At 41.9% G+C, this 12,125-nt stretch overlaps 1 protein-coding gene across 3 annotated transcripts; it reads right to left on the reverse strand.

Annotated features, from left to right (window-relative positions):
- Positions 1 to 372: 372 nt before the first annotated feature.
- Positions 373 to 11,531, reverse strand: cep85 (centrosomal protein 85). Of its 3 annotated transcripts, none has more exons than XM_086038702.1 (14): positions 11,226 to 11,531; positions 10,417 to 10,473; positions 9,389 to 9,511; positions 5,680 to 6,437; positions 4,854 to 4,981; positions 4,527 to 4,644; positions 4,233 to 4,418; positions 3,737 to 3,889; positions 3,500 to 3,654; positions 2,831 to 2,948; positions 2,658 to 2,708; positions 2,469 to 2,576; positions 2,130 to 2,373; positions 373 to 2,055 (listed from the first exon to the last, which is right to left on the reverse strand). In XM_086038702.1, exons 2-14 carry the CDS (start codon positions 10,454 to 10,456, stop codon positions 1,892 to 1,894), a joined length of 2,346 nt encoding a protein of 781 aa, XP_085894828.1. In that variant the 5' UTR covers positions 10,457 to 10,473; positions 11,226 to 11,531; the 3' UTR covers positions 373 to 1,891. The 3 variants fall into 3 exon arrangements, with proteins under 3 accessions (XP_085894828.1, XP_085894829.1, XP_085894830.1); XM_086038703.1 differs by lacking the exon at positions 11,226 to 11,531 and adding an exon at positions 10,589 to 11,206; XM_086038704.1 differs by lacking the exons at positions 9,389 to 9,511; positions 10,417 to 10,473; positions 11,226 to 11,531 and adding an exon at positions 6,887 to 7,163.
- Positions 11,532 to 12,125: the final 594 nt, after the last annotated feature.

Genomic DNA, 12,125 nt, shown 5'->3' on the forward strand with positions numbered 1-12,125 from the left:
CCGGAAACAGTAGTGTGCACGCGCTACGGCTTTTCGTTTTTTTACGCAACTAGTCAGTTTCGTCACATATGAAGTTATATGTATGACTTGATAATTTTAAAGACAATTACGCAAATGTGTAATGACGTCAGTGTGTGAAGGTTCAGTTTTCATGACTTAATTGTCCACATTCTAAACCTCAGAGACGACCCCAAATCCATTTGTCCCATACTCTGTGCTTGAACTGCACATAAATATTTGACACTGTGAGGTGCGACGGGTAATGTTTAGTTGATTAGCACTTTCATACGTTAAGATTTCATAGAAAGTTACTTAGGACCCTGATTTATTTTCTCTAAGGCTACAAATAAAATGACAAGTCACGAAAGCAAATACCAAAATTGAACATCTTTATTTCTAAAATAGGGAAATACAAAGGACAAAATTTATGACCATAAAAACAATTTTCCCTTTGAAAAAACTTTTGAGATGTTAAGGCATGCAGAGCCTGACTTTCGATTTTGTGCATCTAAAGGTTAATAGGTCCCATGAAATGGCTTGTGTCCTGGATAATTATTGCATAACTGTGTATGAAAAGTTCATTTTCATTCCCTTTAAAGTCTTCTTAAAATGGCTTGTTTCATGTCAGGGAAAACGTGTAAAAATCCATTAGAAAAGCTGTGAATTCACATCGGGGTGATCCGGCCAGCCCTATGCTCATCACTTAGAATGAAAACATGTCCCTTTTAACACATCTGAACTAACATCCAATCAAACTCACAACACGTCAGGTCATAATGTGGAAACACAACTTACACTTCATGGAACCTTTGCACATTGTTAATGTCAAGCGAATCATGACAGCAACGTATTAGGAGGCCCACAACGTGTTCACACTCTGTCCAGACAATAAATTAATACTTAAGGTCAATACTGTTTCTCACTCATATTATTTATCTAATGAGTCAGTCATAATCAACCTTAAAATGTACAGGGCAACAGATGTACGCGGACTAATATAGAACAGCACACGTCTAGCAGAGAGAGCTAACATCTACCTCATCTGCTACATTCAGAGTCAGGGAATGTATGGACAATCATCCTAGTGGCTGATGCTCGGGGAGAAACGTCATACTGGAAGAGTGAGCTGTGAGCAGCCTCTGATTGGTCTAAAATGAATGAAAACCATAACCGTAAATGTGAAAGAAAGGCACCCGATGGTGTTCAGTGAGAAATAGGTCTACAGCAGAGGTGGACGGAGGGGTTGCACAGGGATTGGCCGGGGGGCGAAAACATTTCGACTTTGCACGACTGCCTCGACCAGCTTTCTTTGGTAGCTTGAACAGACGAAGGCCCGATGGTGTAAAATGCTGGTTTGGTACAAAGTCTTCTACCTCACAACACAGCAGATGTTTCACTTGAAACCATTTTAAATAATGGCATGGTGGCAACATCTCCATGACAAAACATAATTCCAGTTGATTGTCAACCGCTTCTTGGATCTTTTCCCCCCAAAGAGAGAAATCTAGAGTTAAATAAATTATATTTCTGGGACTTTTACACATGGGTCTCTATCCACTCAAGTGGGAAAAGGTTTAAGACTGTTTGGTAAATGATAGTACATCATCACATTAAAATAATTTAAAAAATATTCAAGGATCAAGTATTAGAGGTAAGTTATTTTCTGTTAGCCCTTGGACTGAAATAGCTGAACTCAACAGTAGGATGGGAAGACTGTGCTACAGGCAGGCTCTAAAAGTGACGTGCAGTCAGTCAAACGAAGCCAAATCATTTCGGCTTTCCGTTGTCTGCATTCCAAGAAAATTAAAACCTGCTCCCCGTCCTGACATTCAGTAAAGAGGCTTGGAAGCCAAGCCCGATATCGATGCTCCTGAGGTGAAACGGGGCAAAGCTATTGGGTGATGCAGTTTTCGCCCATGTCTTGTGCGTAGCGGTCCAGTATTAGGTTACGTAACTCCTCCACATCACGACGAAGCTGCTGCGCTTCGACCAGCTTCTTGTGTAGCACCTCTGGACTTAGCCAGTCCTCGTCATGCTCCGCCATTGGTATGGGTGCTGTAAAGACAAATGGGACATAAAAATACTTATAATAAACGAAATTTGAATAGAAAGGCTTAATTCAAACTTACATGCGAGACCTAGCAGCAGTGAGAGGTTGGGGTCTTGTCCCTGAGCCCTCTGGGTCAAAATGCTGCACAGGGAGCGCAAGTCGCTGAGGCAGGAGGCGAGCTCATTGTGGAGCTTCTGTGTCAGGTGAGCCCCAGCCGTCTGCAGAGTCGAGGAGGCCTCATTGGTGCTCTTCTGCTCTGACTCACTTATCTGCTCCTGCAGGGTCAGGTTCTGCTCCATCAGTTCCTGGCTTTGGGAAGAGAGCTGAAAGAAAGTGGCTAGAGTCAGCTTTGGCCTAACAAATACATTTTCTGCAAAGGAAGCAACCGACAGATCATTTGGGAATGCAACTATCGAACCTCTTTCATGGCTACGTGGAGCTCAGACATGTTTTGCTCTTTGGCCAACACATCCTCTCTCAGCGCTTGGGAAGTGTTCTCTTCCTGGGATATCTGTACCTCCAAAGCCTGCAGAGGACAATAACAATAAAAGCTTTAGAGACAACAGTGTAAGAAAATCATTTACAAGGAACACAAGTGGTCAATTACTTGAATCTGGGAACCAAGTTGCTCCATCATCCTATGTTGTTTCTCAATAACCTGCCAAGAAAAAAAAGAGAGTTGTCATACATCTTATAGAGGTTACATATGTCGTTTGGTTAAGAAAACCGTTCTTATAATTGCAATTTAATTTCTGGCCTATACATAAAACGACAGCCGACCTTCTTGAGTTTTTGCTGCTCCTCTCTTAAAGTATTGTTCTCTCCTCTGAGCTTGTCGATGTCCAGAGAGGGCAGTCGGGCTCCATCTTCAAGGCCCTGTTGCACCCGCTGCTGCATACTGAGGAAGACGCATATGACCATTGTTACTTTCTTTTTCTATTTACATCAAAGAGAAGCATATACACACCAACTTCATTATAGTTAATCAAAACTTATTGAAATGAGCTAAAATATCTTTTTAAATATATTTTAAAAATCGATAACTGAAAATATATTTTGGTTACAAAACTAAGTAAAACTATAATTATTGCAAAATTGTTGTATTTCATTTTCATCTTTGGCAACTAATTACATACATGAGCTTTGGGGGTTTTCCTTTGAATGTATTCATTTTGATATTGCTGTACAGAAGCAAAGTTGAACTTCCACTTGACAAATACACCATACATGAAAAAAACTAATGAATACTAAATTAAAATGAAGCATTTTTGGAAAAAAAAAAAAAATGTATGAAAACTAACAAAACCTCTCTAAAACCGAATTAAAACAAGATTAAAAAAAGCAAAAGTCAAAATGAAATAAAACCTAACAATGAAAAATCCCAAACTATTATAACCCTGTATGTATGTATGTACTTTAGTGTGTGTGTGTGTGTGTTTGCACGCATACTCAGTAATGGTGGTCAGCAGATCTCTCTCCCTTCGTTTCTGCTCCTCCAGCTGTGCGTCCTTTGCTTCAAGTTGTGAGCGTGTTGCTTCTAAAGAGGCCTCCAACTCTTTTACTTTCTCTTGTAGCCGAGCTGCCTGCTGCTCAGCCTCCTGAAGCTAAAACGCGCACATATTTCATAGCCAACAAAGATCAGGATAAATGCATGTTCACTTCAGCTAAAACCTCAACTGTGCTCACCTCTTTGTTCTGGCTCTGGTAATCCTCTAAGGTTGGCAGGTCAGCCAGATAGCGTTCCAGAGTCTCAATCCGCTGCTGATTCTCTCGTTTCAACTCCGACTCCTTCTGACACTTTTTCTTTAGGTTGCTGATATGCTTGTCTCGGCACTTAATCTGCAAAAACAGGCCATAATAATACCCGTAAGAGTAAGAAACAGGGTGAAGAGAACATACGAGCCACTGTGGCTGGAAATGCTGCCATGTGTAAAATCAACACCGCCTTTCATCAGACGTCTTTAGTTATGTCAAGTGACAAGTGTACTGTGACTTATTGGCAAGAAACGAGATTTCTACACTTAAATTGCAGAAGTGTAGTTGCTGTTTTCAACTGAAGTATTCTTTTTGCTGCTTTACTTGAGTAGCATCAACTGATGGATGTTCTTAGGTTTTCATAACCATCTGTGGTTTGCTAGCTTGCGAAACACACATTAAGGAAGCCGAGGCGGTTGACACCCACTCTGTCTTCCTGTTTCTTCATCTCCTCTGTATGCTTCTCGCACGTCTCCTTCAAGCTGTCAGTCAGTCGGCGCGTCTCGGCCTCCACTGTGCCCAGCCTGCGCTCGGCCTCCGCCTTCTCCATGGCGGCGCAGTCTGTGCGCTCGGCGAATTGCGCCCTCAAGAACGTGTTCTCCCTCTGAGCTTCCTGCAATATCGTCATGTGAGTCACCATGAGGTCCGCACGGAAGCGCAGCGTGCCAGAACAAGTGTGGCAACGCAGGGCTTGCAGTGCGGTTTTGCACGAGTTACTCACCTGGAGCCGAAGCAAACACATATCCCCGAAGGGAGCGCCTCGGCCCAAGAAGGCTCCGTGGACCTGCAGCTCACTTTCCCTCAGACGCTGCTCCAACTGAGTCATATGCTGCCTTTGTCTGCACAAAGGTCAAAGCATTAAAAACGCATTTGCTCTAATGTGGGAGACTTTAATTAGCACGTAAACAACTGCCATTGAAATGTTCGTTTAGCTGAAGATATAAAGGAGGAGTAAATGGATATGTTACAGGATCCTCATAGCTAAAAAGCAGCAATGTTAGGGTAAGGTTAAACAAACACAAGTAGTAAAATGAGTGGAAACACTTGCCGCTCTATTATAAGCTCCTTCTCCTTTAGCAGACCTTCACTGGCTTTCACCAGAGCGTCCCACTTGCCAGACTCCGGGTGCATGGCTGTGGGGTACAAAGTCGAGTACTGGCCCACCCCACCACTCAACTGGGACAGAGAGACATAAACGGGACAATCAGACTGACACCACAGACTGTAAGATACTGTCATAATATGGTCTCCAGCCAGTAGATTGAGCCAACACATTTGTTTGCATTACTTACACGTTATCAACATTTGACAAACCTTTTAAATATACATTTGATAATTACCAGGAGATTTACAAAAGAACACATTTTAAGAATAAAACACTATGAAAGACTATGAAAACTGTGAATTCCCAAAATCCATGTGCAATTTGTGCCATGATTTCCCCCAGACAAAATCAATAACATCATTACAACATTATGCATTCAAACAACAATGCAATAACATGTGTTATTGTGTGTGTGTGGGGGGGTGAGGGGGGGTGTCTAAAAATTTATTTCTTATCAAGTTAAATATTTGTATGAATCAATTGGCACACTCAATCTATTGCGTTTTACTTTTCTGACATCCTGCTTTTAACTAGGCCAATGTGTCTGTATGCCCCCAAGCTTTGTGTAGTCTAGCTCAACATTGTTTTTCCAATGACGATCTCTCTTTCTGTCCCCATTTCATGTTCCAAAAACAAGGGTGTTCCCCTGGACAACTGGGATGACCCTTTATCATTCTGTCGTTTCATGGAAACCACAGTAACGTTTGTTTTGACAGGTATGAAGCCTTGTATTTGTAAGTGGATCTTCTAATGTTGAACAAAAACATACCTGCATTTGTTCCACTTGCATGCGTATGCTGTCCATCTGTTGCTTATGTTGTTGCTGCTGCTGCTGCCAGCCCAGAATTTCGCCACAGCGGTCCTGGCGTACTGGATCGTACGCTTTGGCGCTCGCATGTTCCCTCAACAGAGCCTGTGTCTGCAGGCTGAGCGGGCTGGCGTAAACACCAGCAGGCTGGCCGGACCTGGGATTGGAAACTCCGGGAAGGGAAACGCCAGGCCTGGCCTCCGGGAGAACTTTAAAGTTGTGATCCGTGCCTCCTCTGTAAGCCTCGGACGCAAAGTCCGAGTGGTCTCTAATCCCTGTAGTCTGTAATCGGAGTCTGACATCAGGGCCTAAGCCCCCCAACAAGGCTGACTGGTTCAGGGTAGGTTCCACCGCAGGAGTGTCAAACCTCTGGCCCTCATCCATTCGCGTGTGATCCGTGGGGAAAAGCGAGTGGTCCAGCCCGTTGACCAGGCTTCGATAGCGGCTCAGGCAGTCTGGCTTTGGCCCAGCAGGCTCGCTTCCCATAGCGGGCTGGGCATCCAGGTTGGGTGAGGATGCTGATTTGGAGAGACAGGACGATTTGGAGGTGGAGCTACTTGATGTTCTGGAGGTGGAGGAAGATCTGGACTCTTCCTGGACGCTTGCCTGTGGCTTAGAGGCCAGGGCTCCGGCCGTCGATGGCATGACATGTGCCGTTGGTATCGGGATCTGACTGCGGATGGGTTGGAAAGAGGGGCTGCTCCTGGAGCTGCAGAAATCTGCAACCCAATTAAAAATGGGTAAAATTAGCAACACATTATCTCACTGTTCCATATACAGATGTACAGAAACGGATCAGTGCAGAAGACTGAGCGCACTGCAGGCTATTTGCACTATTTTAGTAGACACAGCAGTCAGTGTCTGCGGGTGGCCTACTTTGTTGTTAAATAATCAAGCCTCTCTAACTAAACTACAACATGGGGCAAACACCAATGCACTACATTCGACTATCATCACTATCAAAACTATGTTTAATGAATGTGGATTAAGCTTGTATTCAGTGTCATGTTATGTTTACACGCAACACTATCACAATTTTGCAAGAACTAAGGAAGGCCCCCGGATTACTCATGCACATACACACCCAATTTACACCATGATGAACCATTCCCCAAAAATGTCTTCACATGATGCACAGAAAATAATGCTAGACAACGGCTCTACAGACCTCAGAGACCTGTTCAAGTCTCAAAAACAGGCAGTCATTCCAAGGCAACAAGCACATTAGTCGCATTGTATCGCTGAGCCGAGCTGAGCGGCAGGGTCCTTTAAATCCAAAAAGACGTCTGAGGCTTGCATTTCCCAGCAACAGTGAATCACGCCAAGAAGCCAAGCTGACAGCGACATAGCGGGTAGGCCTTGTGCCCAAAGGAGTATTGTCCTCGAGCAGCCTGTCCCCAACACTGAGCAAACACATCAAACTAGGCAAACACAGGAAAGGTTAGGGGTATTTATAGCCCACCTCTCAAGTTACAGAGTGATCTGTGGGTGACGCTTGTTTAAGCACCTTTCCTCCTCCCACTCACACTAACACATCACATGCGCACATTCGCATTTGAAGCCTGGTAATATGCCTTGTCTTGTGTAAACCACATTTCCCATAAACTAGACAACATTAAGAATCGCAACACAAGGTGTAACAACAAATGAGGAGAAAATAAAAGGAAACGAGCTTTCACTGTCGAACTTCGGGTGTGAAACAGGCCTCTCGGCTTCCTGATTCATGACTGATGAGAACAAGTCTAAACTATTCTGTGAGATGTTTGCTCAACACACATTCCTGCCTTTGTAAATTGTATAATATAATTACAGTTACCTGTCACTGTAAAACAGACTCTTTGGCTAAACTCAAGAGAGCTACTTTAAAAAATATAGCTTAAAAAACAAAAAAAGATTTGACAGCTTGTTTGAATTTCCATTCTAATCATGATACACACCGTTTTATTTGGAACAGGTCTTTACTGATGCTAAATTTGGACTTAATTGTCACGTTGCTAGGCTTTCCTGTCAGTTTTAAGTGGCAGCAGGGTTGAGCCAACACTGGCATTGTGTTTAACTACTGCAACAAAACCAACCAAACTACGTCCTGACAACTGACGGCTCACGACAATGACATGATCAGAGACACACTGAAGCTCAGGCAAACCTGTGCAGACAACGCTTAAATTCCTAGGAAGAGTTTAATGAGGCGTTGCATCACTATTTACTTCAAACACACTTCACTCCTGCTGGGAACGTTGACGTTTTATGAGGCTGGAGTTAAAGAGGTTGACTCCAGGAGAACATACAGTGCTTTCAATCTTGCAAAATCATTGATTCAAACTGTTTTTAACACACAACAGAAGGGCTTCTCTGGATGACCATTCCATGAACTGTAACCTTTACCGATGAACTCCTCTTCTGACCTTCTCCAAACGTCTCAATTAAATGTCTAACTGTTGAACGTTTCCAAACGTTGTTCTCTCATAGGGAGCTAACTTCACAACAGGTGTTTGAGCCATGAATCGCTTTATCATTTACTGGTTTAGTTAGAATTGATATTTAAACAGTCCTTGTGATCATTCTGCTTACATTCTGAAATCATGAGACCAGCCCATTGCAAGGCTTCAAACAGGATGTGCTCAGGGGGAAGTGGCCACTGAGCTTAGAGTACCAGTGTGTCATCAGCAGGTTGCAACACAGACACAGAGATACCAGAAGAGTTAAAAAGAATAATAATTAAAAAAATAAATAAATAAATAAAAAGGGGCACATGTGAATTTTACCGTTCAGCTCTGTTAGAGAATAACAAGTTGTGCAAAAAGTACTGAAACATGAACAGCTGGACAGGAGGGTAAATTAGGTACACGTGAAAAAGTAACATTTTATTTTCCAACTTTTTGTGACTAGGACATACAATATATATTTTTTAAATGCTGCGTGTAATAATTCAGTGTGGTGAGCAAGCCGGCCTGCTAGGCTGTGCTGAGCGTTGATTCCCAACGGAGATAAGAATGCCCATTTCCGATTTAGTGCCCATTTTTTTATGTTGACCTGTTTTCAAGCAACTCAATAGCATGTTTACGTTTACTGAACATCTGAAACAGCTTGAACAGAACCGAAGTGATACTGGGGAACAAAAAAATACAGACATAAATGTTATATTAAAAATGAATAAAACATTTGTTCATGTGATGTGACCTGGACTGATTAAAATTTGTGTTTGGGTAGACACTCATAAACACTCGAAGCGATATTACATTGCCGTCAGGCTCGCATTAAAAAGGTATATTTGATCAGCGTATTTCTGTCCACATTTGGAATAGGTCTGATTGAAATCCAGGGACTTAGAATTGAATGTTTTTTTTCCTCTTAAGCTGCTATGACCCATATCTGAGGTGTGCCATGTGGGAGCAGAAAAAAAGGGGACATTGGAATTGCATCACTTGAACCATATAATGTAAATCTAACCATAAATAGGATTTAATCATATGCTTGTCCCAGGAGTCCACAATCCTAAATCCTAATACATTATTACTTTCATTTCACCTGTTGCTGTGAATTCATTTACATTTTTACAGTGTGACTGCAGGTAACAGAAGGGGTCTCCAGGAAGTGGTTGGACCTCAAGGTGAAATGGGACGCAATTACAAAAGATACATCTGCACAGGAAACATTAAGCTAAAGTTACCTTCTGTGCTGTCAGACGCTGACGTTCCAAGACCACTGTCCGACGTTCCAGGCCGGCGGCCCAGGCGATTCTGGAACTTCTCTGTCAAGTCCGGCGTTTGCCACGCCATGTCAGCAAACCGCGCTTTATGCATATTCAAAAAACAGGAGAAGGCCATTAGAACATCCATTCATTGTCCGAGCCGGTTATCCAGTAGTCCTCAAAGTGTGGTACAAGTACCACTAGTGACACATGAGTACCCTCTAGCGGTATATGAAAGAATCCCTAATTGTTGAAATTGTGCATATATGGTACTGTGGCTTAAACTTTTTATTTATTTACTTTTTTTTTTTTTTTTTTTTAAATCAGGACAGTACATTTGCTCAGGAGCTCGCAGAGGCACGCCGGGGCGTGAACCCTAAAATGCACTGGGAGCCAGTGAAGAGAGAAACACCAGAATTGGTGTTATGTGCTCCATCATCCGAGCTCTAGTTAGGAGGCGAGCAGCAGCATTTTGGATTAACTGGAGACGCTTGAGAGAGGACTGGCTGACTCCAAAATAAAGTGCATTAATCAGTAATCTAGTCGAGATGTAACAAAGGCATGGATTACTGTTTGTAATAATAAGTAATGATGAGAAACGTGGGACTTTACCTTAGCCAGCTGTCTAAGATCAAAGAAGCTGGACCTTACAACAGCGCTGATTTGCTGGTCCAATTTAAGACCACTGTCCAATTTAAAACCCAAGTTTGAGACTGTTGGCTTTTGATATGAAGCCAGGGAGCCCAGGTCACCAGCGTGGGATTTAGAAGAGCCACTGGGACCGAACACCATAACTTCTGTTTTCTTTTCGTTGAAATTTACGCCACTGTATTTTACTTTTGATCATTATGTTCGTACTTGGGAAGCCAAGTATTTTTGTTAGGTGGTAATTTATGAAAAAAAAAAAAAAGGTTTGAGAACCACTGCATTAGAAGATCCAGCTCAATTACACACAGGAGAGACAAAGGTGATGTATGTATCGTAATTATAAAAAGTGACAAACCTACCAGCTGGTTTGGATGCAGTGTATCTCTGTGAGGTTGTCATTCCATACACGACGTCACCTGAAATAATGTTTATAACAGTACAGTGACACAAAACACTAAGTATAGCCTGTTCATGCGCAATCCAAGAACATTTGGACAAAATTCATGCTCAGCAGCATTCAACACTGTTTACCATCGAGTAAATTTTACAGCTGCTTCGGCTCCCAACTTGACCCGATGACTCCACTCCAAGGGACAGCAACGAAAATAACAACACGAACACGATGTACCGTTACACAATCGGTTTCCAAAACACGGACGCCCCCAAAGACTTCTAAGAGAGCAGATGATTATGCCCCCCGTCCCTAATGAACAGACACTGCCGACAATCTCATTCCATTACTCTAATCCTCTTTACTCGAGTCTAGCTAGTTAATTCATAAAACAAACTCTAAGAAAAAGGCAAACTACAGGCAGGCTAACCACCACAACCAGACTCTTACCCGACTAACCATTTCCATCATTCTTACAACGAAGAGTGCTGGCTGCGTAAAATTTAGATAATGTTAGCAAATGTATGTTGCATTAATCCGACAATCTAACAATTGTATCCCAATAACTCACAGTTGACTATGATGCACTGCGGCGCTAACCATTTAATCTTGTTAATCCATGACAAATCTGTTCCCGTCCAGCATGCTATGGCTAACATGCTACAGCTAACAGCGCAACCAGCGCTCGTCCAGCTGCTACTCCCGTTTGTTAACATCACCGCTAAATGTTTGCTTTAATCGTAGACGAGTCGGCTCGTATGGAAATGGTCTAGTTACCTTTCACTGTTCATCGATGTAAATAGTTGCAAATCTGGGTGTGGGGTGGACAACCGAATCACAAACATCCGCTGTGGTGGCAGTTGTTCCGCTACTAACCGACTGCAGCGCGCCGATGGCACACAAAGCAGACGAGTCAACTAAGAGCGCTTGTTCAGTTTCACAGCGTCACCCGTTCCACATCATCTGTTTGGGTTGTTGTCCAACAATGACCAAAGAATCAGGGTTTATTCCTGGGTTTATTTGTTCAAATTCAATTTAAAACCACAGACCTAAGTATTTTTAAGTTGTCACTAACATTCCACCGTTACTCGAAGGAGTGTGCTGGTGCGAGTCTGCTTTGAAAAAAAAATATATATATATATATATATATACATATATATATATATATATATATATATATATATATATATATATATATATATATATATATATATATATATATTGAGACGTAATGATGGTAATAATAATGATAGTAATAATAATAGTAATAATAATAATAATAATATTATAACGGCTAATTTTGATCATACGACTTTATTAGCAATTCCAAAATGCATGTTGTGACAACTTTTGAGAAATACTTTAAGGCAGGACTGTAGTGTGGTGTCATATGTCTCAAATGAACAAAATCATTATCAATGAACAATAACTGTGAATGAATTTGTCTATTTATTTCATTTCTAGACTAATGTGGGAACCGTGGTGTAAAGAACACGCAATGCAATATTAAATTGTGTTAATATTTTTCTCAGATTACGAATTGTTGAATGGTTTATACAGGCCTGATTTGAAATCATGTTGGCCAACTTATTTTAATTACAATATATTTTAATCCATTTTAGACCATATTAAAATTAACCGGAAGTGTGGGTCTCAAGTAGCGGAACTAACTAAGTT

Source organism: Filicampus tigris, chromosome 8 (genome assembly GCF_054856515.1).
Source record: "Filicampus tigris isolate MCC_2025a chromosome 8, RoL_Ftig_1.0, whole genome shotgun sequence".
Taxonomy (NCBI): Eukaryota; Metazoa; Chordata; class Actinopteri; order Syngnathiformes; family Syngnathidae; genus Filicampus; species Filicampus tigris.